Genomic DNA, 27,943 nt, shown 5'->3' on the forward strand with positions numbered 1-27,943 from the left:
TTCTCTACCGTTTTTTTCATTGCAAACCCAGTATGAAAAGAGGCATTCTGAGAAAAGTATAACTTAAGTATAGATAGTAGATCAACCTCCCATCCAGTTGTCTTTCAAGAAATCTCCATCCTGCCCCCATCATCTTCTTGGTAACATCACAGCTCCCTTAATCCTCCAGCTGGGCCCCATGTTATACTTTGGAGCTCTGGTGAATGGTAAGGTGCAGATGGTCCTGCTTGAAGAGTAGCTCATTTCTAATAGGCCACAGTTCCCAGTGTACCCAGCAGGATAAGCAGCGTCAAGCAGAGCCCTATGGACAGTCCTAAATGGGTCATGGAGGGATTATGGCCTGAGGTAACCAGCAACCTAGGAACATAGAAGTAATATTTGGCTTGGAATAAGGCGTAGGCTTAGGAGGTGAAGGCTTTCACCTTTATTATAATACATACAGCTTATAAAACCCTGCTTCATCCAAACAGTAAGCTAAACAGGAAATAAGAGTAGCCATAGAACCTGAAAGTAGGAATAAGACCAAGATTCAAGTCTTCAGCATCTTAGGTTGTTGGAAGGGGACTTGGCAGTGAGGGAAGTGGCTTAAGGGAAGGGTTGGCTAGACTGGTGTTTAGGTAGCTAGACATGGTACATGGATAGTGCTTAAGAAAGGAAGAGGGCTAGGATCCTTATGTCTTAGAGATGGGGGAACTCCACTATCATGATGGGAGGGGTGTCCTATAATGATAGGCCTGAGGTAACTATGTTAGGGATCCTTGTTTTGTGAAATAAATAACCTGGTCTAGACTAATGTATACACATGAGTAGGGGCTTAATTAATGCAATTTCATACATCTGGACAAGGAATTTGAAAAAAAAATTCTAGTTGGAATAATATCTTACTTGCTGTATTCTGTGGTAAAGTTGGCTCCTCCATAATACACTTCTAGAGGCTTCTTCTGGAGAGTCAGGGTCAGGGTCCTGTGCAGCATACCAACCGAAGGCCCTTGGCAACTAGGGGACTTCCACAGATGCACAGTGAACACCAGACTAGCGGTAATTGAGGGGCTGTGGAAATAGCACCTAAAGGGACGTTTGGATCTCTCAATGGAGATACAGTCCCTGGAAGACTATATCTCATAAAACGTGCAGGCTTAGGAGTGGGATGAACTGAAAGTCACCAGAGGACAGTTGTGAAGTAAAGAACGTAAGCATTCTCCATGGCCCATCATAAAAATCCTCAGCCTGAACTGTCCCTTTACCTGCCAGCACCTCCTCTGCTCACCAGAGCCTGTAGGATTGCTTCAGTCAACTCTTCTCGTTCTTCCTTCCCCAAGGAATGGCCTGGGGGCCCAGCTATTCCTAGAGACAGCCTGAATAACAGGTCTTGGGTTGAAAGACTCATAGATGGGGAAGTAACAGCATCTGTACCTTCATTGGTCTGACACAGCCGACCCCGGGGACAGAAGAGAAGACCATAGTACCCAGGTATCTACAAGAAACATGTAGCAGGGTATAGTTAGGGCCTAAGTTTCTTGCTTAAATCCTCCTAAGGAAAATGTACAGTCTAGATCAGAGTCATGGGTTCAGTGAGTACTTAGTAAAAAATGAACATAAAACAGGTTGTATAGTACCGCTGTACGGATATTTCCAAACTTCTTTTTGCCAGTGTGCTACAGCTTTTTCACCTATGATACCCACCTGAATAGCCTTTCCTGGAGGGCATGAGACCCAGGGGGATCCCTCCACCTGCACCTTGTAGGCTCCCCTCTCTGTGCATTGATGTAAGTAGCAGTGGCCAGTGAGCTCCGCTTCCTTCAGGTGTGGGATCTGAGAGGGATGCCTGGCCTTGTCCCCAGGGAGCAGCTGTGATGTGAGGTTGGCAAGGAAGCAACGACTCTGGGAATGGTAGATCTCCCCATGGGGATTCTCTGCCCCAGGTGGGAATCCATTTTCCTTCTTCCAGCATTCACTCTGAAGGGCAGGGCAGAAGGCAGAATAGTGTTTGTCTTAACGCCTTAGAGGTTGACTCCTCTCTAGGCCCATTCAGTTTCACTGTTTTCTAGTCTACTCACCCGGTTGGCCAAGGGCTTGTACATGCGGCAGCCTTCCAGCACAGGATCTGAAGAACATCTTCCCTTGTCCAGGTGCAGGTAGTGGCAGCCCAGTCCACTGTATGGGAGGGATGGTAGAGTGACACTAGGATTACTGACAGCTGCACAGCCCCTCAACCACTTAGCACACACACCTGCCAGAACAGAAGAAGTCTGAGGAACCAGTCCTACATGTGGTCACCAGGCCAAAGTCTAGGCCAGATCCTGTTTGAGAGATAGGAAGAGAAAGAGCCCTCAGAACAAATGAAGTCCCAAACATCCCTCAGTGCTAGCTATGCTTACAGCCTCCATTACATCTTAGCAGCAGATAATCCTTTCTAGCTGCTCTCACTTCTCCCAAGCTGACTTTGGTCATGTGTGCCCCTGTGTAATTCTCCCTTATTTCTCACCCTGGCCCCACAACAGCTCCTCTGCAGCACTGTGGTTGACTTGGTACCAGCCTGAGTCTTTGAAGGCAGCAAGAGTTATTGGGTCTAGTCGAGTGCGTTGGGCACCATTGAAGATAGCGGTCATTATAGAGCCTTGGAGTAGTCGGGCCTCCCAGTGTGAAGACAAAGGGCCCTACTGGAGGAGGTAGTTGGTTGCCACCTGGCTACTCCCTCTTCTTTCCATCACCCCAAGGTGTTCTTATCCTCACCTCTTCTTCCAAGGGGACACCCAGTGAAACCCCTGGCACTCCCAAGTGTTTGGCCAGGCTGTGACTAACAGTTGGGGTGGTAAGAAGCAGCTGTCCCCACTCATCTCGCCTTGTCACCTGTTGCCTTGTAGAACAGTTTTCTCGAACTGAGTAAAGAAAGGGGAGAAGGCAATATGAGGAAAACTTAGGAAGGGTGAGGTAGAATTGGAAGAAGTTCATGAGATAGTAGTGATTCCTTCTGGTTGACATTGTGCGAAGGCCTCTTCCTCATTCCTCTCATTTACCGCTGGGTCCTGAGAAGCAATCCCGCCAATTCCTGAAGAGCTGTCCAGAGAAACCCAGGACATGGAGCAATTCGTGTAGTGTGGCCTAAGGGCAAATGACAGCAGAGTGAGGGGGACTGGATTTGCAGCAGGATCAACCAGCCCCTCTCTGCCCCATCACTTCCTCTTAGAGCTTGAGGCACCTTCTATTCCATCCTTAACAGGTTCCTCCACTTCATGGGAAGCTGAGTGACCTGTCCCGCCTCCCCCAACCTGTCACTATGCAGCAGTCACCATGACGATGTCACTATGGCTGAGGCTGGGGCTGGTGAGATGTTGGGCACAGTAGACAATGGTACCAGCAAGGGGCCTGTCTTCTGAGTCCAGTTGGCAGCAGGCAGCATAGGCAATGATAGAGGGCTGTGGATGGGTCAGGACAATGTAGGAGCAGGAAGGAGAGAAGTGGGGTAACAGAAGAAATCTTCCTGAAAATGGAGGTCCAGTGGTACCAAGGGATGGTTTAGAACGTTTTTAATCCCCACCCAAACTTTATAAGTATGCTCAAAGTTACCCCAAATAAGCACAATTTAATAAAAACGGCTTTTTGCTCCTTGCCCCTCATTTAAGATTAGGAGAGGCAGAGTAGGGAAAAGGGATTTGACTTGAACCTTACCTCTTGGTGGCACTTGGAAGTGTGGGCAACCCGCACATACAGAAGAAAATCGGTGTTTTGGACCCCAGGCCCATCTGGCTGGACTAGTTGCGGGGCACCCTGCTCTGGCCACAAAGCATAACCACGGAGATGGGCATCAGGGATCTGGCAGGGAGTGAAATGTGCCATCTAAATTAGCAGATCTGCTGGAAGATATGACAATAGGAAACTAGGAGCGAGGGACAGAGAGTCTATCTCTAGTGAGCCTTAGTGTCATCTAGGCAGCTGGTTAGAATAAAGAGTTCTACCATCCCCCACCCCACCCCACCCCACCCCAAATCTCTGATTTAATAAATTGCTGCGGGGAGAGGGAGCTCAGGAACCTGTATTGTTAGGAAGCACATTAAGTAATTCTGATGCTGGTGGTCTTGGAGAGGTCTAGGCAGGCTAAAGATCTTTAGATACCCAAAGATGAGAAGTTGCTCTCACCTTTGCACCCAAGCAACTCTCTCCTTTGTATCCTGGGTTCAAGAGGCTGCACCTGCCAAGAATGAATATCTGTAGTTTGAGCTGGAGACATTTCTGGGTACCCCAGTAGAGATATTGTGTACATTCACAATGACATGAACTCACCTGTGGTAGTTAGGGGTATCTGAGTCTCCCCAGACAGCATGGCAGTACTGTGCAGGGTCTCGACTCAGAAGCAGGGGTCCTTGCACTGGAGGCACTTAATAAAATGAGAGGTCCATTTCACTTCAGAATCTTAGTGTTCCAGTTCCTCTTCTGTGGTGATCTGCCTCAGATCCCTCTGTTCCTCAGCCCTCCCTGACTCCTGTTCACCCACTCACCTGCTAGGACTCCCCGGAGTCGCTGAGCAGCCTCTCTCACTGCGGCCAGGGCTCGGGATTCCCCACTCATCCCATCTCCCTCAGGATCCCAAGCTCCATCTGACACAGGGTCTCTTATATAGCAGGTTTGGATTCGGAGCGGTCGGGGATTGTGAGAGCCAGGGAGGGTGAGAGAGGAAGAGTGGAAGTTCAAGGGAAGCTGGGAGAAAGGGGGCCTGAGAAGGCTCACAGACTTCTGGGTTTCATCATGTAGACATCTGCTTGTGGCAGCCCCCAGGAGCAGCAGCAGCAGCATCTTCTTCCTCAGGTGTCTTCCACAGCCTGCCCTGGATGCTGTCTTCTGTTCCCTTCCCTGCCTCACTTACTTCTCGCTTTCCTTTCTTTACTATCTCTCTGCATGCCCTCCCCCCCACACACACACTTTTGCTTATTTTGTCAAGATTTGAGTGTTGTTGACTAAATCTACAATTCCTGCCAGGAGATCGGATGTGAACCACAAGGGCCAAAGCTGCCTCCTCCCAGGGGCACCAGAGGTGGAGAGCTGGGGGAGGGGCAGTGTCATTCCCAAGGCCTAAACTGACCTTTTCTAAGAGGAGCCTACCCCACCAATGAAGGAACTCACCTAACCTGCTTCCTTCTCCAATCCTAACTCCTCTGCCATTCTGATGGATAACCTTGGAACCTTCCCAGAACTAAAATATGGGTGTTAACATAATAGTGTGTATGTGTGTGTGTAGTGAGGCATTCTTTGCTTCATAGGTGTCTGCCTAGTTCATGGAGATGGGCAAACAAGGCTCCTGCACTTCACTAGCCCCCTATCAGAACCAAATGAACTCCAAACTGGCAGGTGCTTATGCATCTCCTCCATCTGTGTGGGGGACTTAGTAGGTGCTCAACAAATACATGTTGGTTGACTGACAGCTCCAAACCAGAGGCTGTTAACTCTGTGAGGCTTCACAGAAGCACTTATAGGCATGCTGGGGAGGGAAAGTAAATTCTTAAAATGGACCGTAATAGAAGATGTTCAAAGATGCCTTTACTGAACTCTTGGAACTCCCTTTGTTTTCTTTGCTCATGCTGTGCTTTCACATCCTGTTGACTCTGCCTGAATACCCCTCCTTCCCTGCCTGCCTGCCTAATTCCTATCTTCCCTGTAATTACTCTGGGAAGTCTTTCTTAACACCTCCAGCCAAAATTCCACACCTGCCAGAGGGGGAGGGCAACGTCTCCTTCCTGCTCCCCAACAGAACGCTTGTCATCTTCTTTTATAATTGTTGGCTTAGTGGCTCTCCCTTCACATCCTGCACTCTTTCAAGGTGGGCCTGTTTCCTGGCTGGCTTTGCATTCACAGCACTCAGCATAGCCCAGAGGGCTTAGTCTTCAGTTTGTGGATGAAGGAACAGAACTTAACCCTATTATTTAACTTTTGAAGAGCAAGGTCAGGGTGCAGTGACATAAGGCAACATAGCTAATTAGTGACAGGCAAGACTGGAGAGGTTGAATTTTATACTCTTACGTTCCAGAGCCGTGGCTGGCATTACCCATTACAAGGGAGGCATCCAAACTCTGGAGCCAAACCAACTCTGCCAAATGGCTCAGTTTTTCCATTTGCAAAAATGGGGATGGTTGTGCTTGCCTGATAGGGTTGTTATGAGAAATAAGATTTGTAAAGTACTGAGAACAATGTCTGGCTCATAAAAATGAAGTCAAGTAAAGTGTGCATGTTCTATAAACACTTTTTTTTTTTAAATCCTCACCTGAGGATATTTTTTCCATTGCTTTTCCGAGAGAGAGTGTGGAAGGGAGAGAGAAACATCAATATGAGAGACACATCAGTTGGTTGCCTGAAATCAAACCCAGTACCCTTCAGTCCCCGGCTGACGTTCTAACCACTTAGCCAAACTGGCTAGAGCTCTGTAGACATTTTAACTCAATGGAGAAATATTCCGTTCTTAACAACATGTGTACAAATCTTTAGGCAACTCTTGTTTTTTTCTCTAAGACAAACCTAGTCTTTTCCTCCAAGTGTTGGAAGCCCTTTTCTCTCCTTACTGGGATGGGTCAATCTGGGATCAAAACCTCGGCGTCAGAATTTGGGTGATGAACCAAGGTCTGTGTAGCTCTCTCCAGCCGGCTCCCACCCTCAGCCGCTCCTATGCTTTGCTGCCCCCTTGTGGTCATACTGAGGAGGGCGTGTCCTGCCAGGGTAGGGGTTCACCCTAACTTCACACGCACTTGCAGAACTTCATACCTTCTCACTGAGGAAGCCCAAGAAACCTCCCGTTCCTTATGCTGGAAGCCCTCTCTCCTGCATTTGCCTGGCAAATTCTTCCTCCTCTTTCAAGACCCAGCTGAGAGGTTATCTGCCTGTTGAGACTTTATTCCCAGGCTGAGTTAGTTTGCATATCCTCTGATCACCAATAGCATTTCTTTCACATCTTTGAAGTAGCTCTTACTATAGCCTCCTGACAGTTATTTTTGCACTTGTTTCCTTGCTAAACTGTGGGCAGGGGCTGAGTCTGATTCATCTCTACCTCTTTGAAGAGCTATGAAGTAGGTGCAGAGAGGTAGTGGAGGTGAGAGAGGAAAGTGAGGATAGAGCAAAGAGGTAAGGAGAGAGGGTGAGGATAATAATTTTAGTGAGCACCTCCTTGGTGCCCAGACATTGTTCCAAGCACTTTAGACTCATGTAATCCTTTGAGCAACCATACAATATAGGTATCATTATTGTCCCGATTTTACAACTGAGGCATAGCAAAATCAGTCAGCATGGGTAGGTGGTAAGACGTGGGATTTGAACCCACAGAGGATCCTGAGCACAGGCTTTAAGCCATAATGCACTAGTGCTTCTCAAGTGCACAGCATGGAGGAGAAATAAAGCTGTGATGAGGAACAGGATGAGAAAGACAAGGCTGAGGAGGAAGGATGGAGATGAGGGGAGATCATGGGCAAGAAGATGAAGGGTATGATAAGGGAGAGTGGAGTTAGGAGAATGGAGGTCAGAGTGGATGGGGGTGAAGGTGTAAGGAGAGGGAATGTTGATGAGGAAGGGGACAGAAGTGAAAGAGATGATGTGGGATTTTGACAATGATGTGGGAGGTGGAGAGAGGCTGAGGCTGAGCAGGGCTGTTGTCCTAGGTGGTGTATCAGCCGTATATGGCTGCTCCATCCAGCATGCTGATCTCTCAGTTCCTTCCCCCTTTTATCTCTAACACTCTTCTCCATTCCACCTTAGCAGGCCACTCCCAGAGTCATGCCCAGAGCCTTATCATCAGCAAAAACTGTAGCACCTATGAAATAACTGAATCAAACATCCAACTCTCTGATATGATCTCCTTTCCTTATGGTTTGTTTGCTCAAGTTGGCTCGCTGCAGCTGTTCTACGAGCTCATTGAAGAACCACTGGCCCTTCCTGTCTTTTCATCTTTCCTTGGCCACCTTAGCTCCCAGGTTCACCACTAAATTCCTCTTGCTTTCAGCTCCTCTTCCTAGTCTGTCCTGCCCATTCCGCCTCCCTGGGTAAGCCTCTTTTGCTGCTGAGCTGCTAAGGACCACTGAAGGAAATCCCCCCAGAGGACAGACTGTTGTCACTCTCAATTTGTCATCACCCACTTGGGTGCTCCCAAGTCAGAAATCTCAGCAATCAGCTTCCTCTTCCCCCCTCAGCAACTAGGATTTTATACCTTCAAGCCTCCTTCTCTGAGCCTGCTGCTCAGTCATTTGCAGTCACCTCTTCTTTCACGGTGAGATAGAAGTCAGCCTCAGCCTGCTACTAACCTATCTGTGTTCCTATCTGTGTCTGTTGCCATCCCTTTTTTCTTTTAGGAAAGAAAATGTCTTCATCCTTTGGAAGTTGTTTCCTCCCTGTGGTGCTCTGGACCCATCCATTGGAGTGGGATGTGGTCTCAGCCTCTCTCTGACCACATCTCCCCCTCTCAGTCTAGTCTGCCTGCTCCCCCCCCCCCCAAGTCTCTGTCAGTGACTGGGAAGGACCTGCAGTTTAGGGCCTTTGCATACACTTTTTTTTGCTAGGAACCCCACTTTTGTGCCAGACTGACTCCTAGACTCCTACTTACCTTTTAGATACCTGCTTATGTATTACTTCCTCAAAGAAGCCTTTCCTGACACTTTTTAATCAAGTGCCCTTGTAAATATCTGTTACAGTCACCTTTTTACTTTAGCCAAATAGCACTGTCCACAATTTAAAATTACATGTTTATTTGTGAGATTCCGTTTGTCTGTCCCCCTCGCAAATCTGTAAGCCCCACAAGGGCAAAGACCATCCTTGTTTACCCTGTAGCTCCCATAACACGCAAAGTGCCTAGCATGGAGTAGGTGTTATTAAGTATTTTGGGGGCAAACAAATGAATGACTGTAGTGAGAAGGCAGGAGGGAGCCGAGGGAGGAGGAAGGGTAAGGATGGAAGGTGGAAGATGGAAGGTGAGGAGAGTAGGTGGAGAGTGAGGAGGGAAGATGGTGATGGGGTCAATGAGCAAAGGTGAGGCTAGGGATGGAAGGGAGAAGAGCTGAGGAGAGGACCTCTGGGTCTGACTAAGGCTTCCAGACCCTGAGTGGACTTCCCAGGAGCTATGTCTCTTGGCCATGCTGCTTGCGAGCTTTGGAGGCGAAGCCAGTGGGCGGAGCTAGACTTTATCTTGGGGTGCAGCCCTAACCTCAGATGGTGACAGAGCTGGAGCCAGCAGGGGTTTTGCAAACCGTCCCGATTGCAGCAGGCCAGCAGTCTCACTCGGGACAGGCGGGTGGGGCCTGGGCTTATCTCCCGAGTACAGTCCTAACCTCAGATGGTGACAAAGCGGGAGCTAGCAGGCGTTTTGCAAACCGTCCCGATTGCAGCAGGGTTGGATGGCCTGGCCAGCGGTGACAGTGCTAGGTGTGGGGGCAATGGGTCTGGACAGTTTGAGGCTTGGTTGGGGGCAAAGCTTGGCTTGTGGGGCATGGGGGGTGGACCCGATCTATGTATGGTTTGCCTCTACCTACCTCAGATCTCTTTCTACAAGAGAAGGGAGATGCTCTGTAGGTGAGTCTCTTCCTATTAGGAAGCTTTCCTTTTCCCAAGTCCTAGGATACTTCTGCTGCTCCCTGAAGTCAGAATTAGTAGCCAGTGCAGCCATTTTCTTCTGAAAATACCCATCATCTCCCCGTGAGTTAGCCTTGGGAAATTTTTTATGTGCCACTGAAGTTGCCTACTTGTAGGAGTCCTCTCCAGGGGGACCATTCCCACTTTGGAGCAGCTCAGGCTGAGTCCTAAGAGAAGAGAGAGGTCTGCCTGCTGCTGGCCAGTGAGGGTGACAGGAAGTGACTAGCCTGTGGAAGAGGAGGTGCACAGGCCCTCAGCCAGCCCTGGCTCTTGTTGCCTCAGCATCTCCTATGCAGCCCCCTCCATCCCATAGTCCCCTCACTGGCTTGGGACAGGGTAGGGGATGGAGGTGGAGAGGCCCCTTTCTACCCCCACAACCCCAACCGGGATCTTGCAACACTGGGATGGGGGCCCTGGGGGCCCAGGCATGTGGCAATCCGTGGGGGGTGGGGTGGGGAGGTGTGCACGGAGCAGGGGGAGAGGCTTTCACAAGCAGCCTCCACCACGACTGACCTTGGCAGGCTCACCTTGGGCAGCTTCCCCCTCTCCGCGGTATCTCCAAACAGCCTTCCTCCTTGCTGCTTCCCTGGGGCCTGAGATCCCATCTCTCAGCTCAGGACTCTCATCCTGCTCCCCAGTTACGCTCATGAAGGAAAAGTGGGCCAAGCTGTGGATTCTAAAGCAACAGGAATGCTTGTGTGTGCTGTTTGCACCTTGATTTGCTGTTTTTCCCAAGTTACTGTGTCCCCTGGCCTCAAGCCTTTCCCCAGGCAGAGGTGGGGCTAACTGCCTCCCCGCCCCGGGGGCTCCTCCTTTCTGCCGCCTGCTTTGTCTTCAGTGGGGCAGAGATAAACCTGCTCTTCATCCCAGGGACCACCCTCTGCAGCAGAGGGAACTAGAACAGCAGAAGAGCATCCTTCGCAACTCCCTTCTGCAGAGAGGGAGGTGTTTTCCTTGCTTATTCCCTTCCTCCTACTTTCCACTCTGCCAGCCTACCTTGGCTTCCTTTCTTTTTCTTGATCGCCCAATACCTTAGGGCCTTGGCATTTGTTTTCTCCTCTGCTCACCCTTCCCTCCAATTAGGCATATCTGCCTCCTTGAAATTTTTTAGGTTTTGACTTAAATGTCACCTCTTCAGAGAGACCTTTCTTTTCTCTCTCTCTCTATTTATTTATTTATTTATTTTTTAAATTTATGTTTATTGTTGAGAGTATTACAGGTGTCCCATTGACCCCCTCCACTTCGCTCCCACCCCCTCCCTAGGCCTTCACCCCGTTATTAACTGTGTCCATGGGTTATGCATATATGCATATAACTCCTTTGGTTAAAGAGAGACCTTTCTTGACCACTCAAGCTAAAATAGCCTCCCCATCTGCTTGTTTATTCAGTTTTCCCAGCAGGCATATTCAGATAGAGTAATTAATGATTTTAACGAAGGTGCTCTATAGAGGTGTGAGCGAACAGGATTAAGGGAAGGCAGCAAGGAGTGGTGAAGTGCGGCCGGTGGCAGTAAGGGGGCCATCACCACCCCAGGTCATTTGGGCAGGAGTCCTGTGAGGAGCTGTGGAGAGTGTCTGTCCTGTCCGGGAGGGGTTGAGGACAAGCACCTAACTTCACTCTCCTGTCTCACCTGGTGTGTGACAGGATGACCAAGGAGGGACAGAGGAAGACACTCAACACACTTGTTTGCTGCCTTTTTCTTTCTGCCCCTTCAGCTAAGAGCTGGGTTTGCCTTAGTCACCACAGTGTTCTGGACACCTTGCATGGGACTGGCACAGGAGAGATGCTTAACAAATACTTTTCAAGTAAGTTACTTTGGCTCAAACCAGTTGAGGTCAGCTTAAAAGCCTTATTAGAAAAGTGACATCTCGCCCTGGATGGGTGGCTCGGTTGGAGCATTGTCCTGTACCCCAAAAGGTTGGTCCCGGAGGCAACTGATGGATGCTTCTCTTTCACATTGATGTTTCTCCCTGGCCCCTTCCCTTTCTCTCTCTCTCTCTCAAATCAATAAATATATCCTTGAGTAAGAATTAAAAATAAGAGTGTGACACCTGGCTACCTGTCATCTTCCCTCAGAATATGATCTGCCACAGAGGACTGAGGTGTGTTCGCCACTCTGCGTTACACCCAGGCCAGCTGTGCTCTTCTGTCCCAAAGGGGCTTCTCCAGTCTTGGTGCTAGCCACCCACCCTAAGAAGCCACTGGGGTGGTAGGGACTGGGAGGAGACACAATTCAGAGCTGTGGGAAAGAAGCCTGGGGTGGATGGTGAAGCAACCCAGGTCCCATCACCAGAACCCTGAAAATAAGTCAAGGGGCAGTGGTCTTGAGCTGGGAGGAGGAAATCCGGAGGTTGAGTCACTCAGTGTGTTCTGTACAAACCCCCCTTATGCAACCCATCCCCCTGGGCTGAAAGGAAGGTGCAGGATTCTCCCAGGCATTCACAGAAACTGGCATGGCACCTCCCCCTTCCAAACTCAGGGGGCTCCAGTGGGTGAGGTTCAGATCTGTCTTCCTCTAGCCTCTGAACCCCAGGGTGAGGTTCAGACCTGGGACAGGGGATCCAGGGCACAGATGTGGGAGAGATGGTGCCCATCAGACATCAAGGCAAAGGCAGGAGAGGGATGAGTCCTGGGAAGGCAGGCATGTTGCACACTAATGCCCAAGATGTGGGAAGGCTCTGACACTGGGGATATGGAGAGAGAACAGGGAGGGTCCAGACCCCAGTCTTTCTGCCTCTTAGAAAGTTATTCCTTGGTGTCTAACTCAGGCTTTCTCAGCAGTGGCCTACAAGTTATTGGTGATCTAGGGGAGACTCTAACCTCTTCCTTTCTCTGTTGGGCACACTTGATCACTTATGAATGAGATTCATAAGGGTCCACAACTATGGACTCATTCATAAGTGGTCAGGAGTGCCCAACAGAGACAGGAAGAGGCAAGAGTCTCCCCTAGACCACCAATGACTTGTAGGCCTGTGCTGTATACCTCTGAGGAGAGGTGAGAGCTCAGAGCAGAGAGACAGGTGCCAGTGCTGAGACCGCAAAGGGACTGAGTGAGCTTCAGGAGAACTCTTATCCCCTCAACCGCTTTATCTATAAAATGTGGCTCACACTATCTTGCTTCTCTGAGGCCGAAGCCCACCAGATGATCTCTTGAGGTCTTTTCCAGCACCTCTTTTGATCTGTGATTTCATGAAGTTAATTTCAGTTCTGCCACTAACCAATCTTGTGATTCTGAGTAAGTCCCTTCCCCTCTCTGAGGCCTCAGTTTCCTTACCTGCAAAATGAGAAGTTTAGATGAGATCTCTGAGGTCCTTTCAGTTCTAGCAAAATAGAATAATAACAACTATAGATGCTGACTCTGGTCCAGGCCCTGTTTATCTATGAACATAACAGCACTATGAGGTGGGGGCTAGCACTACTCCCATTTTGCAGATGAGGAAATTTCCGCACAGAGAGAAGTAGCTGGCTCAAGGTCACACAACTAGTAAGTAGCAGAGGGAGATTCAAACGGAGGCTCTCAGGCACTGTACTATTGTGCCTCTTAGGAGAGTTCTGTGAAAAAGAAAATACTTTGTTGTTGTTGTTTTTTTTTTATATATCTTTTTTATTGATTTCAGAGAGAGGAAAGGAGAGGGAGAGAGAGAGATAGAAACATCCATGATGAGAGAGTCATTGGTCGAGCCCGCAACCCGGGCATGTGCCCTGACCAGGAATCGAACCCCGATCGCCTGGATCCTAGGTCGACGCTCAACCGCTGAGCCAAGCCCGGCCAGGCAAAAAGGAAAACACTTTGAACATGGGGTTTCATTGACATGGCAGGTGTCATCCTCTTTATTATCAATTTTCTCATATACAAACAGGCCTCAAGGCCTTTTCCAATTGATTCACCCTCTAAGCACTCAGATGCTCATGCCTTAGGGCCCCAGGGACAAAGGTGGGTAACGGGTGAGAGGGAGCCACGGGGGCATGTCAATCTGGTAGACTGAAGCTGTGGATTTGGAGAGAAGGGATTGACTCCTGGATCAAGAGCTAAGGGTCCACAGCTATGGCAGAATCATCTAGAATTTTCCTTGGCCTCCTGGGGAAGGAGCTCCCGGGTGATACCTCAAGGTGACAGAGAGTAGGGCTGGGGTCAGCAGGGACTGGGCGGTGCTACATCTCCCTCCGAGCCACAGAGCTCTGTTAGGACAGTAACCAGAGGCTGCTCTAGGTTCTGTGGGGTGGCAGGAGGGGTGCCTTCAGTGACCAGAAGACAGAGTGGGTGGGGGCGGAATAAGGGAGAGAACAGAGTGACAGACACACTCTCTGACCAGGTGGTGCCTTAGGGGAGAGCTGTAGGCAGAAACTGACCCATGCCAAATATTCATTTGTGCATGGAATCAAGAGGCCTGCAGAACTAGCCACGTAGTCACATGCATTCCCAGGGGCTCACTACAGCTCCGTTTGCTGTCTTTCCTCTGCGTGGCCATGCTGCACATGCAAACACAACTCACACAAGCCCAGGCCCAGTGTACAGCCCCAGTACTAAGTCACAGTGCAATTTTATTCAGCTATAGAATCATAATGTTAGGCCTGCCCTCCTCCCTTGCCACCCCCTGCCATTTGTCCATGGTCTATATCTCAGGCTTGGCCTGTGAGGGGCTCTAGGACTCCCACAGGGTGGGGGTCCCCAGGCTCAGGCTGGGCAGGGGCAGGTGCCCACAGTCTGCCAGCTGGGCTCAGCTGCAACCTCCCACACCCTTGATGAGGTTGGCGGCCTCAGGGATCTGGCGGAAGAGGTTGCGAAGGGTGTCTAGCTCCTGGGTCAGCTGCTCCACACGGCTGCGGAGGCGCTCATTCTCTGCCATGTACTCCAGCACCTTCTGCTGCGTCTCCAGTATACGCCTCTTGGCCTTGTCCCGACTCTTGCGCACAGCAATGTTGTTCCGCTCCCGCCGCAGCCGATACTCTAGGCTGTCTTTGTTCACCGCCTTCTTGCCCTTGTGTGAGGGGCCAGCTGGAGAGGGAGCCTTGAGAAGTGGACTGCAGGGGGGCGCGGCAGCAGCCATAGGGGCCTGGAGAGGGAAGGCACAGAAGTATAAGAGGTGGTCAGGAAGCAGAGTGTAGGCAGGGCAGGAATGCTGGCAGCCAGAGCGCCCTTGGGCCTCAAAGGGATATGGGATCCAGAGCCAGTACCTAGCTCCCAGTTAGAGGAGGCTTTGCCCTGCTAGATGCGCAGGGTCCCTGCTCTGACTAAAATTCCCTTTCACGCTCCCACACTCTCTGAGGACACGTTCCTTCAATCTATCTTGAGTCTCCAGTTCTATGATCAGCAGGCATTTCCTCTTCTAGAAGCAGGTAGCAGAGAAACAGGAGGAGGTGGGCAGCAGAGAAGCTGGTGGGGGCCTGAGGTCAGGCAGGTCAGCTGGCTACAGGGACTGCAGGACACAGTGGGGTTCAGGGTGAGAGTGAATTCACAGAGAAGGAAAGAGGGATCATGGTTGGGTGGTGGGTGCGGAGGGCTTTGGGATGGGTCAGTTTCACAAAGCAACACCAAACAGATCTGCTAAGAATGTAAGCAGGAAGCTCAGAGTTCCCCCATCCACACGGCCTCTCGCCAGACCCTGGAAGGCAAGGAAGAGAACCGACTTGCTCTTACCTTGAGGACACGCAGGGGCTGGCTGGGTGATGCCAGGGCTGGGGGCAGGTGCATGGCCGTCTGCCCACAGTGTGCCACTTGGTACTGCAGAGGATTGTAGCCGCTGCGGCTGGCTCCTCGGCTGCCTTCGGGCCCCCGAGGCTCCTCCTTCACAGCCACAGCCCTGGGGTCGTAGCTCCCTGGGCTGCTGTAGATGCCAGGTCCCAACGCCTTCCTGTCTGGGCCGAAGGTGTGTGGAGGGTAGGCGAAGGGCCGAGGGTCAGGTGGCAGGTAGTGGGGAAAGGCAGGAGTCCCTGGGCCCTTAAGACCTCGAGCCTCCGGTGATGGCTTCATAGCGAAGAGATCAGAGAGGAGCTGCTCTTCCCCAGACTCGATGTAGGCAGAGAGGTCGATGGAGGCCTCATGCTCACACATGTCCCCCAGCTCCCCAGGTCCTGCTCGGGCCCCTGAGAACTCGAGCGGCTGCTGGCCAGCCCGGGACTCACACTCGTAGTAGGTCCCGTGTGACATGGCCGGTCCGCCCCCTGGGCTCCCCGCCCCCGAGCCCTGCTCTTGGGGCACTCTTGGGATGCTTGGCCTGCCCTTTCTCTATCTCCCCCTGCCCTAGATTTGCCCTAGATCTGCCCTCTCGGTTTTCTCTGTCACCCACTCCTGCGTGGCCTCTCTCCTCCCTCCTCTGTTTCCTTTTCCTTCCTCTGTAGTCAATGCAGCTTTTCTCTTCCCTTTTTTTCCCCCCCTCTCTCCCTGGGGTGACTCAGGGAGGGGCAGGGCGCACCCCGAGGGAGGGATGCAAGCCTTAGAGAAATGGGGCCCCAGCCTATTTAGCGGTTGGGGCACTCTTTGGTCAGGGTCCAAGCCAGAGTTCTGAGCTGCCTAGGAGCTGATGTTTCTGGGAACACCTCCCCAGTCCCCGTGGAGTCCAGGGCATTCCAGTGTCCTTGCTGAAGGCAACACCTTCCTCTGAGTGTCCTCTTCCCTCTGACTTCCAAAAAGTTGTGTGCAGAATGAGGTGCCAAGTCAGAATGAACAGAGAACACCCTCTTCCAGTGCCGACCCCCAGCTTGGGCTGAGCTCCTCCCTTGACACACCTCTCTCTCAGTCCCCCAAAAGGCTGGGCTCCACCCACCCTCAGGGGCAGTCAGTTCCTTTTGTAGCCCCACCTCCCAGGGCATTCTCCTGGGTGCAAGCCAGGGGGTGTTTGAGGGGTTTGGGAAATAGTGATAGGTTCTGGGACCAAGTCTTACGCGGGGCCTGTGTTGTGGCGCAGAGCATGTTCATTTGCTAGGTTTTCGCACAAGGACTGTGCAATAGCCCAAACCCTCATATGTTTCCAGCCTTGGCTAGCTTTAGCAGACTGCAACTGGCCTTGAGTGCCCCTGCTTAGCTGAGGCTCCTGGTCAGGACTTGGGGCCCCAGGCCCAGGCAGGCTGCTGCTTCAAGAACTGACTGTCACACTCTTCTGGTGGCTCCAGAGCCTCTCTCTTTCAGCTGCCCTGTGCTGCCAGAGCCTCAGGCTGGAGCTCTGCCCTTGCTCCGGCCCTGGGGCTCTGCGCCATTTCCTGTGCCCTGGCCGCAGAGCTCAAGCACTCTCTACAGCTCAGTTTGCTGTCTTTCCTTCTGCATAGCCATTTTCTGACCTCGATGCATGTCTCTTGGGTCCACTTCCTCTTGTGAGGCTTGAGAAGCCTTGTCTTTTGTCATCACCTCTTCCTGGGGCTGTTTCAGGGTCTTCAGGAGAAGCTCAGGGCTTGCTCTTTGCACTTTTGCTCTCGCGGGAGGCCCCTTCTCCATTCCCTTGCCTATCTTTTTCTTCCTTTCTTTCTTTCTTAGAGGAAGGGAGAGGGAGAGAGAGAGATAGAAACATCAATGATGAGAGAGTCATCAATCTGGTGCTTCTTGCATGCCCCCCACTGGGGATCGAACCCACAACCCGGGCATGTGCCCTGACCCTGACCGGGAATCAAACCACAATCTCCTTGATCATTGGTTGATGCTCAACCGCTGAGCCATGCTGGCCGGGCTCCCTTTTCTTTTTCTCTGGGAGCTCCCCATTCCCTTCTGGCAGAGGCACTGGCTGTCACTCTGTTTTACCTGTCGAATTTCATCTATAATAAGGGACTATAGGCTCAGTGAAAAGGAAGGACACATAGAAATGTGTTAATAGCTCTTTTATCACCAGCAAATGCTGGGGGTGCCTTATGGGGAGCTAGAAGGTTTTATAGGGCCAGATCACAGTGGGGAAAATGCAGAAGGTAAACGTGGGCATTAAACATTAAAATAAAGTATGCGAATAGAGCTTCTTAAAGGCAAGTTACCCCTCTAATTAGTATCCTCTTATTCCCTCCCCACCCCCACAATACCCCAGGAGCTACCCGTGCAGGGTTTGAGGTACTTTCTCTAAAAACCCTGACCTGGCACGGGAAGATCTGTGTGCATCCCAGAGACAGATCTCAGGAACCAGATGGGGGGATTTTTCTGCCCTCTCCCCAGTTCTAAAGACCCAGTGGCAAACAGGTACCACAGCTGAGCTAATTCAGTTTAGTGGTAGTGCCTCTGTGGACCATCAGATGGCAATATTCGTCCAAAATCCGGGCTTGAGGGACTCTTGTGGTCAGAGGGCAGTCTCCCACAGTCCTGGCACCAGCGACACAGGCTGGGGGTCCGTGGGGAAGGAGGGAAAGGGAACATGGCTGGGATGAGGACTTGTGGCTCCGTTACTGGGAGAGTGGGCAGGCTGATAGGGCCTTGTCTCATTGAGGAGAAATTCTATCCCTCCCCAACTTTGAAATACTAGCGATGACGGTGAAAGCCTGGCATTTTCTGGTGTTATGCTTTTTTAATCATTGAAATATACACTTTTTCATGCTGACAGTTTCCCTGTGAGTTAAGTAGAAAAGTAAGCAAGACAGATGGTATTTTTATCATTGCCTTATAAATGATGAAAGCAAGGCTGAGAGGCAGAGCCACCCAAGATCATTCAAGCATGCTGCATTGATCTGGGGGAAAGGGCAATGGGTTAGCTCTTGAAACCCCCAGCCAGGAAGGGATAGGCAAAGGGGGAGCTGTGTGGCTCGGAGAGCCTTCTTTGCTTTGTCAGCCACCCTGGGGGAGGGAAGGGCATCAGCAGTGAGTGAGCCCATGCTGGAGGAAACTGGGAGGTGTGCAAATAGAGCCGGCAGGAAATGAGAAAGTCGGCAGCTCTGGCTGTGGGGAGATAAGTGATCTCGGGTCTCTCACCTTCCAGGCTGGTGGCTGACGTTGCTGGTGTACTGACATCAGTGTTTCCCAGTAACCGAGAGGTTTGGCCAGGCAAGAGGTGCTCTGTATGTTTGGGCAGGGGAAGTGTGGGTGCTGGGCAGGGAGGAGGGTGGGGAGGCCAAAGCCAATCAAGGACTGGGCGATACCTGGGTTCTGCATAATTGCTCAGGAGCAGAAAGTTAGCCTCACCCGTCAGCAGGATCATTTTCTCCTTGCCCCCGAAATTGCTACCCGTTTGCATTAACTGAAGCAATGCATGTGTATTATCTCACTGACTCTGTAGCCTGTCTCAGTTCAAAGGCCACCTCTTCACCAGGTCTTTCCAACAGGGAGGCGGTTGAGCATGGCAGTGAAGTGTCAGAGATAACTGGGCTCAAATCCTGCCTTTGTCACCAGCTCTGTGACCTTGGGCAAGTTACTTAATCTTACTTGTAAAATGGCAGCAGTCTCCTTCCTACTTGGTCGGTTTGTTTAATTAAACTTTGAATAAGATAATGTAAGGAAAGCAGTGCTCAGTCTGTTTCAGGCTTTCCTCTGACCACCCACTGCCGTTTACTTGTGTCTCCTAAACAGATACATTGTCTGCATCCTCATGTGCTGCTTCAGTTTGACGAGCGCTTTTGAGCACTTAGGTAGCAGGCACTGCATGGGCTCTGGGGGTCTCGCGGGTTCAGCCCCTGCCTGCAGCAGCTGGAATCCAGCCAGAGTGGGCAGCCAGTGATGCTGTGAAGGCCACACATCTGTGCCATGTATGTGCTTTTCTTTTCTTTTTAAAATTACTTAATTAATTTATTGATTTTAGAGAGAGGGGAAGTTAGAGAGAGAAACATCAATTTGTTGTTGCACTTATGCATTCATTGGTTGATTCTTTTTTTTTAAAAAAAAAAATGTTTTTATTGATTTTTAGAGAGAGTAGAAGGGACAGGGAGAGAGAGAGGAACATCTATCAGCTGCCTCTTGCATATCCCCCACTGGGGATGGAGCCCACAACCCTGGGCATGTGCCCTGACTGGGAATCCAACTGGTGACCTTTTTGTGCATGAGACTATGCTCAACCAACCGAGCTACACTGGCCAGGGCATTCATTGGTTGATTCTTGTATGTGCCCTGGAGATCAAACCTGCAACCTTGCTTGGGGTATTGGGGTGACACTCTAACCAACTGAAGGCTGCCATGTGCGTTCTTGCCTTCTCCCCATAGACTATCTGCTCCTTGAAGGTAGGATCAGATACACCTTCTGGAGCTCTTCAGCTGTAGTGACCATATTGCCTGAATTAAAATTAAGGACAGATGGATTGACATGTATGAATATTCTTATGGGGAAAATGGAACATAATATTTGAAGTCTGTGCTGACTTGGAAAATTCAGGAATAAGTTTGCTATTCCACAGCACATAGCAAAATTCTTGGACACTGGTTACAAAAAATTTGTGTGACTGTATTAATAAATGAATGCTTAAGCAGCTATGATTTCAGTGACCTCCAAAAGTTCTCCCAAGTTCCCTAAGGTCTGAGCATCTGAGTTCCTAACATTAAAGTGACTGACAGGGTTAAGACAGATGAAAGGCCCAGGTTAAAAATAAATGCATGTTGCTCAGGAGGAGACCCACATTGACCAGGTTGAAAAGATCAGCAAGTGTCACCTTACAGAGAGAGAGGGCCCCCATGGACAAATGTCTCCATAGAGCAAGAGAGGATTGGGGAGGGTTAGATTTGCCAGAATGGGGCAACATAGAGGAGACCTTGGGCCACTCAGTGAAAGCAAAGGTGTATTGGGGAAGAAGGAGTCCTAAAAGGTGGCTCTGAGGTTTGGAGAAGGGCCTCTTGCACAGGACTGGCCTCTACTCAGCCTTGCCCTCGCTTTTTTGGGACAACCTTGGGCTAGGAGATTGAGGAACACTGTGAGATTAGATTCTATGCTCTTTTACCCCCCCTCTAAAAGTGCTAAATATGTTAAATGACTTGCCCAAGGACACACAGCTGTTCGGTAGCTGACCTGGACACAGAGCCAAATGCCTGTGCCCCTGTGGATGGTAAGCCGCCAACCTCAGTCTAGAAGAACAGCAGCCGCAAAGCAGGAGTGTTAGGGCCAGCCAGGACAGCGAGTGGAGGCATCTTGCCTGCCTGTGTCTTCACAGTGGCCAAGGTGGTGGAAGGTGATGTCTTAACAACTTTCCACCCCCACTTCCCCTCCTGCCCATGTCTGTCAGCAGTCCTGGCTCTGGAATGATGCTGTCCTAGGACAGGCAGTGGGAGGGCTGCCAACAAAGGAGGGACTCCAAGCAAAGACAGGGTCTAATCCCATCAACTTCCTCAAGCAATTAACCCAAAACATCAGGCGGTCCTTGTCCCTACCTTAACCACTTCTTCCTATGTCCTAGTCCAACAGTCCTCCTAGTCTTCCACCTAGAAATCTTCCTTTTCAATGGCTCTGTACAGCTAAGTGGACCCCACTTTACCTCCCAGTTTTTCCCATCAAGCCCCTTGGGCTCAGCCGGGTTCTCTCCTAAGTCTCCTTCTGTGTCTCTCCACAGGGTCAGGCTGTCTCTTTCTTATTCAGCTCTGGCTGTCCTGCCACGAGAAGCCTTTTCTGACCAGACCATGGGGACCACCTCTGCTTTCGTCTCTCCCTACTCAGCTTGGTGCCCATGTTCCCACCTTGGATAGTGATGAGGTTCTTCCCAGCCTGCTAGTCTGCAGGCTCTCAGCACAGTGTACAGAGCAGGAACTTAACAACACTTCATGACTTCACAGAAGAAATGAAAGTTTTTGGTTCAAAATGAGAGGTGGCTCTTTGAAAGTACTGACATTGGGTCCCTGGGACAAAGCAAGGGCCTTCAGGAGTGCCATCTTGGGAGGAACCTGGCAACCAAAGACCTCCTGAAGAAGATAGGGCATGCCTGGAGACTCAGTCTCAGGTCATTGAATTATTAATACCATCAACTTCATTTCCATTTAAAATTTTATTACACCAAAAGAAAAAAACCCCAAACCCTCCACAAAACAAACCAACCAACCCTCTAAAAACCTAAATCAACTCAAAGACAGATTATTATCTAGGTATAACTAACTCCCTGCTCCCCAAAACAACCTTACATTAATAAAACCAAAAGAAATAGATATGCCAACTTCAAAAATATTTATCCAAAAAGTAAGGCATCCACTTAAAAAACACACACAACAACAATAATTGAAGGTGGGAAGGAGGTTGGAGGAATGAAAAGAAGGAATAAGAGGATGGTCCCCTGACTCTCCAGGGGCCAGCCCCAGCCTGCCTGGAGTCCACTCAGAGGGACCATAACTCAGACAAAACTTGGCATCTCACCAGTGCAGGGTTAGGCGGGCCGACCAGGAAGCTGGGAGACAAGAGTGGGCCAGAGGGACTTCCTGGGTATTCCGGTTTAAGCAGAAGGGATAGGGAATTGGGGGGATGGGGAGCTCCTGCTTTGGGATAAAAGGATTCCAGTCCTTAGCACAACAGGTGTGGTGGGAAGGCTCAAGGCCCAGGGCAAACACTACCTCCTTCCTTTGGAACACAGGGAAAGGCAGCCTCTGCCAGTCCTCATACCATGGATAACGGGCCTTCCCGAGGGCCTCCAAAGGGGGCACCTTCTGCCACTGCCTTCTCACCCTGCCCTGGAGGCTGTCCAAAGACAGGACAGCGGTGGGACCCGAAAGAGGGAAGGGTTATTTAAGTTGGGGGAGGTGGGAGGAACTGGCCTTCAGAAGGCACCCCTGGGGAGATGGAAAAGCACCCTCTCTCCTGGGAAAGCTTCTCCTACCAGGTCTGCCCTGGAGGTTAGAAATAAGGGAGTATTTTTAGGTCCAGTTCTTGGATGGGCGGTGACTTAAGGCATATTTGGCTCAGGTTTCAGGCCTGAAGGGCTTGGGGAGCCTTCACACCCAGTTCTAGGTCCGGGAGCCAAGGTCCAGGGAGGAGGAAAAGGGCACACGATGGGGCGCAGGCAGTGCTGGCTGCGTGGTATGTGCTGGGAACATAGCTGCAGGGTGGCAGGGTGACAGGGTGACTGTTCCTTCCCAGGGGGGTGGGGAGGGAGGAGGAGCTGAGCAGCTTTGTCATTAGGAGAGAACTTTCTGGCTTCAGGAAGCTTTGGCACCCAGGTGGGGGCAGGCTGCAGGGGGCAGGGGCAGGGGCAGGGCTGGGTTTCTGCAATCTGAGCCTTTCCCAATCTGTTCCACAGTTTGGCTGGGGGTCAGGGGAGGGGCAGCTCCCCTGCTTCATTGGTCCTTAGCTCAGAGGGGGACTTGAAGGTGGGGTCAAGGTGGGGGTGGGGGGGTACGGGTAAGAGTGGTGTCCTGAGGAATCTTACTTTGCACAGGGCACTAACGCTGTGGGTGGGGGTGGGGGGTGGAGGCATGTGGGGAGGGGTGGGGAAGAAGGCAGAGGGAAGCATCACTTCCGATTTCTTGGGCCCCTCGTGAAGGGAGGGGGTACAGGTCTCTCCAGCTGACTTTTAATGGTGACAGATTTGCATGAGTCTGTCCCTGCCCAACCTACTCACTGTTGCTTGCTGCTGCCACTTCTCTCAGAGCTGAGGCCTTGAGCTCAGGAATGGGAAGGGAAGGCAGTACTGAAGTGAGGTTTCTGAGAAGGCAACCAGGGTGTGGGCCTGGGGGGGGCCCTGTAGGACCCTCCTGCAGCTCTTCTCTCCTCTAACAGCTCGGAGCATGGGCAGCCCTGGTTTTGGACACAGGCCCTGGGGGCGAAGGGCTGGTTCTTTGGGTACAGATGTCAGTGTCTTTGTTTATAGTTTCTCACCACTCACCCCACGTGCTACCCCTGCTAGACAGAAGCAGAGGGGTGTGTGTTGGGGGGACCCAGGCTGGGAAGGAGGGCAGAAAGGGGGTGAAGGAGGGAGGAGGCAGCTGAGAGGGGTCCTCAGGGCTGGGGCTTTCCCATTGAGTCCTTGTCCTTGGAAGCAATGGGTTGGTTGATGGGCTGCCACTGCTCCTCTGTGTCTTCATTCATCATCCCTGTCTCCGAGCTCCCTCCCATATCGGGGTACACAACCACACACATCTTCTGGCTCACCAAGGTTAGCACCTCTGTGGGAAGAGGTGACACAAAAATCAGGTCAGTGCCAAGTGTCCCATCATGCTCTTCCCTGCACTCCTATCCTGGGTTTTGCCTCAGCAGAGCCACCACTGCCTTCAGGAAATTCCCCCTTCAGGAGATGCCCCTCACCCGCCTCCTGTGTCTCTGGGCAGCCTGTTTCCTGGCTGTCCCTTGCTCGTCAAGGCCCCAGTTTTCCACATCCCCAGGCCCACTAACCACCAATTTCAGGGTATCCACTGGTCTCCACCCAGCCCGGGGCAGCTCCTGCAGGATAGCTATCAAGTTGCCTATTCCTGCAGTTCTAAAGTCTGTGTGGAAATGTCAGCTGTTCTCTCCTCAGAGTTATCTGGGAAGGAAACCTGCCCTTTCCTGTCCCCAGCTCCTTCCTCAAAGCTCTGTGGCCCAGCCTAGACTTCTTGATTCTGGTGAGGTTCCCCTGCCAGACCGCTGACGACTCTACCCCAGACCAGGGTGCCCTCAAGCCCCCAGAACCTTCAACAACTTACTGATGAAGTTATTGAAACACTTGGGCTTGTGTTGCCAGTAAACACCCAGGAAATAGACGGGTACTCCTGTCAGCATGATAGCCAGGCCAATGCCACACACCACGGGCTCCGACCACAGGCTGAAGACCAGCAGGAAGGCCCAGAACAGCAGGTAGATGATGGGGAACAGCAGGTTGATCTGTGGAACAGAGGTGTTGTTAGCTGTGTGGACCCCATGGCCCCAGGATCAGGGCACCCTCCCTGTTCTTCACCCTCAGGGAGCACCTCTGAGTGCAAAGGCTGGGCTTAACTCAGCTCTCAGGCTCCCACACCCTGAACCTTGATAGGGCAAGTGCTGTGTCAACAAATGCTGGTGAACTTGGGCCATGGAACAAGAAGAGGAGCGGGGAATCTAAGGAGGAAACAATCCTCATTGCCCATCTCCTCCCTCCTGGGTGGCATCAAGCAAGGCCTTGTCATCCATGCCATGTGCCTGTGGCAGCCAGTGCAGTCCACGGGAACTAGTAAGCTTGCTGGTACATTGGTATATACTTGTTGATTTGCAGGGTGGAGGAGAGGTGGAGAAATGAATGAGGGCAAGAAGGAAAGGACCTGGGTCACTCAGGCTCCTTGCCCCTCACACACTTCTAGGCAGGGCCCTTGGGCACATGGCAAATGGACATCCCTCTCACCAGAATCCATCCCAAATTGTTTCTCTCAAGAAATTTGAGAAAACCAATCTGCCAAGACCCAAGAAATCAGGAAACCTAACATAGTATAAGGCAGCCTGAGGCCTTGACTTTCTTCAGAAAGAAGCACCTCTCTCTGGGCTTCATCCCTTCTTGTTAACCACAGGTGGAAGTTCCCAGTAGAGTCTTCGTCAAGCCTCTAGATTCAACAGCCTTTCTCTTCCTTGCCCTCTCCTCCCAGGGATAATGCATGTGGTGGGGAGATGGGCTTCTACCTCTTCTTCCCTCTAGCAGGCTTTCTAAGAGTGGAAGGAAAGTGGCAGTGGAAAACAGATTTGGAGAGCCCTTGATTTCTCATCTGGAAGAATCTTCTAGAGGCATCTCGTCTCCCTTTGTTTCCAAAATAGAATTGTTCAAATAATGCAGGGTTATACTCTATTCTTCTAATTTGCAGGAAAACCAACAGCACACTTTTATATTTTGTTCTGGGCAATCCTGTCATTCCCATCACAAAGTTATTTCTTGTAACAATAGGTTCACTGGATGCCCTGCTACCTGTGGGGCCATGGTAGTTTAAAAAGGGAGGTTCACTCATGGATGGCTGGAGTGAACTAGGAATCTTCAAAGAAGAGGAGGTGCTTGAAGCTTATGTGGAAAATGGTTAGAATTTGGATAGGCAGATGGGAGGAGGAAACTCATTCTGGGATAGAAACACAGCACAAGTGGATCCAGCTATCTGGAGGGTCAAGGAGGAGACTGGCCAGACTAGAGAGTCCAGGGAAATGTTGGAGAGTTAAGGGAGCCTTAAACAATCAGCTGGAGTTTAAGACAGAGTCATAGGAAGCAAAGGAATGAGTGATGAAATTATCACTTAATCTAACTTATCTTTCCAGCTGCAATTTGCTCTGGTCCTATCCACAACAGAGAATGGAAAGAAATGGCTGCCCCATTCACATGGCCCTTGCTTCCCAAAGGGTCTGTTACCATTATAGAGATGATCTGTGGTCAGCAGCTGAGAGCAAGGTGATTGAAAAATCCGTGCTGCAGCTAGAACCAATAGAGAAGGAGGGACCCCCACGGGGAGGTTTTCACACCTTGATGGGGCGGGGGATGTCAGGCTTCTTCCAGCGAAGAACTATCTGTCCAGCAATTGTGACCCCGTAGAAGAGGTAGTTGATGAAACCCACATAGTTGATGAGTGTGTATATGTCACCGGTGACCAGCATCAGCAGGGTGGAGATGCACTAGGGGGAGTAGGAGAAGCACGTCAGTGATCGGAAAGGTATCTGGAGACTTGAGCTGTTTACAGGTCAGGACTGTGCCCCTGCTTCAGGCAGATGCTGCCATTTCATAAAGGATGTCTCAAAATGGAAATTTTAGCCTTGGCCGGTGTGGCTTAGTGGTTAGAGCATTGGCCTGTGCACCTAAGGGTTGTAAGTTCAATTTCCGGTAAAGGGCCCATACCTGGGTTGTGGGTTCACTTCCTGCCCCCAGTTGGGGTGGGTGCCAGAGACAACCAGCTGATGTGTCTCTCTCATATATATATGTATATATATTTTTTAATCCTCACCAGAGGATATTTTTTCCATTGCATTTCAGAGAGAGTGGAAGGAGGAGAAAAAGAGAAACATCGATGTGAGAGACACATCGATTGGTTGCCTCACGAGCCCTGACTGGGGCCAGGGATCGAGCATGAAACTGAGGTACGTGCCCTTGGCTGGAATCGAACCTGGGACCCTTCAGTCCCCGGGGCGGTGCTCTAACCACTGAGCAACTAGCTAGGGCTTTCATGTTTCTCTCTCTCTCCCTCTTCCCCTCCCTCTCTCCCTTCCTCCCTTCTACTCTCTCTGAAAAGCAATAGAAAAAATATCCTCAGATGAGCAGGTAAGGATTATTAAAAAAAACTTTTTAAAAGAAAAATTTAAAACCTCTCATAGAAACCCAGGCCGCTGCTAACACCTCCATTGCCAGGAAGTTCTTTCCAACTGCAGGGGTGATAATCAGAATATTTAATCATTGGTGTGGCATGTGCACTAACCAGTCAGAACAGAATTTGACCGTCAGTAACTGGATTGGCCACACTGGTGGCACCTGGTTCCATGTCTGCCCTAGTCTCATTTATATTTCTTCCTTGGTTGTATAGCTCAAATTAATTTCACTTTATCATTTTAGGGAAGATTGTTAACTGCAGATTAAAGCTTTATCTTGCTCTCATTCTCTTCTGTCTGAGTCATTTAATTTATATTTTCCTTCCTTTTAAAATATCATAAACAGTTATAGCATTTGTCAGGTGCCGGGCTCTATTCTTCACATTCTACAAACAGTAATTTGTTTAACCTTCATAACATCCCTGTGAAGTTTTCCTGATAGAACCCACTTTCCAACTTCAACATCAGCTCAGTGGCTCTCTTGGAACAATGTTCTTCCCCTCTGCTAATATGTTAAGGTCAACAGAAGGTTCAATTTTCCTGTGAGACCTGATGGTGAAAATAATTGAGAAAATTTTAATGAATAAATAAGTCAGATTCTTACTGTACTTGCCTTGTAGTCATGGAGCTGCACCAGTGGCTCAAACTGAAAAAAGTTTGTAGCCTGCTGGGAGCACTGCACTTTCTCCAGTCACCTTTCACAACTAACCAATCATGATGACCTTCCTGTATCTGAACATTCTGAAATTCCCCCTAATGTTGTACAATGAATGCCCTTGACTTCTGAGAGCTCTACTATCCTGGTCTAACCGCTTCTTTGGTGGTAATTTTCTTTCTTTTCTTTTTTAAAAAAATATATCTTTATTGATTTCAGAGAGAGGAAGGGAGAGGGGGAGAGAAGAGATAGAAACATCAATTAATCAATCAATCGGCTGCCTCCTGCAAGCCCCCCACTGGGGATTGAGCCCGAAACCTGAGCTTCTGCCCTGACTGGGAATCGAACCCTGGATCATAGGTTGATGCTCAACCGCTGAGCCAAGCCAGCAGGGTTCTAGTGGTAATTTTCAATATTTTATTCAGGATCCAGAGGGGAAAAAAAAAAAACTTATAAGGTTCAATGGGAACAAATCTTTGTTCCTTCTTTTTGCTCTCTGTAAATGATTCTACTCTGGGGTCATCTTACTCCCACTTTTTCCCCATCCCAAGTTTCCTTTTCTCCATTTTCAGTGTACCAGTCTTCCTTTCTTTATTTTTCTTACGTGGTATACTCTTAA

The 27,943-nt window shown here is 50.4% G+C and overlaps 3 protein-coding genes across 3 annotated transcripts in view; all 3 read right to left on the reverse strand.

The window, feature by feature from the left end:
- Nucleotides 1–146: 146 nt before the first annotated feature.
- On the reverse strand, nt 147–4,791 carry CIROP (ciliated left-right organizer metallopeptidase). The gene is given in 14 exon segments (XM_087816186.1): nt 147–357; nt 886–1,065; nt 1,245–1,474; nt 1,684–1,956; nt 2,058–2,154; nt 2,231–2,300; nt 2,486–2,660; nt 2,734–2,879; nt 3,018–3,102; nt 3,291–3,416; nt 3,670–3,813; nt 4,138–4,189; nt 4,282–4,375; nt 4,497–4,791. Coding segments are annotated over 14 exon segments (2,178 nt in total).
- A 9,521-nt stretch (nt 4,792–14,312) lies between these two features.
- Nucleotides 14,313–15,742, reverse strand: CEBPE (CCAAT enhancer binding protein epsilon). Its single transcript, XM_016205772.2, has 2 exons — nt 15,233–15,742; nt 14,313–14,648 (listed from the first exon to the last, which is right to left on the reverse strand). The coding sequence occupies exons 1-2, from the start codon at nt 15,740–15,742 to the stop codon at nt 14,313–14,315; spliced, it is 846 nt and encodes a 281-aa protein (XP_016061258.1).
- A 7,106-nt stretch (nt 15,743–22,848) lies between these two features.
- SLC7A8 (solute carrier family 7 member 8) overlaps nt 22,849–27,943 on the reverse strand; it is a 47,841-nt gene continuing 42,746 nt past the window's right edge. The window contains exons 9-11 of the mRNA XM_016205822.2: nt 25,836–25,985; nt 24,074–24,251; nt 22,849–23,557 (exon numbers count right to left, since the gene is read on the reverse strand). Of these exons, the coding sequence (XP_016061308.1) occupies nt 23,391–23,557; nt 24,074–24,251; nt 25,836–25,985 (495 nt within the window). The 3' untranslated portion in view covers nt 22,849–23,390. The remainder of the gene's footprint in view (nt 23,558–24,073; nt 24,252–25,835; nt 25,986–27,943) is intronic.

This window comes from Miniopterus natalensis, chromosome 1, assembly GCF_054644295.1.
Source record: "Miniopterus natalensis isolate mMinNat1 chromosome 1, mMinNat1.hap1, whole genome shotgun sequence".
Classification (NCBI taxonomy): domain Eukaryota; kingdom Metazoa; phylum Chordata; class Mammalia; order Chiroptera; family Miniopteridae; genus Miniopterus; species Miniopterus natalensis.

What these genes read in the sequence shown, in the direction of transcription:
- CEBPE (XM_016205772.2), bottom strand. Translation starts at nt 15,742, where the DNA reads ATGTCACACGGGACCTACTACGAGTGTGAGTCCCGGGCTGGCCAGCAG. An exon ending in AGCCCCTGCGTGTCCTCAAG is followed by an intron (nt 14,649 to 15,232) that starts GTAAGAGCAAGT and finishes TTCCCTCTCCAG; the next exon opens with GCCCCTATGGCTGCTGCCGC.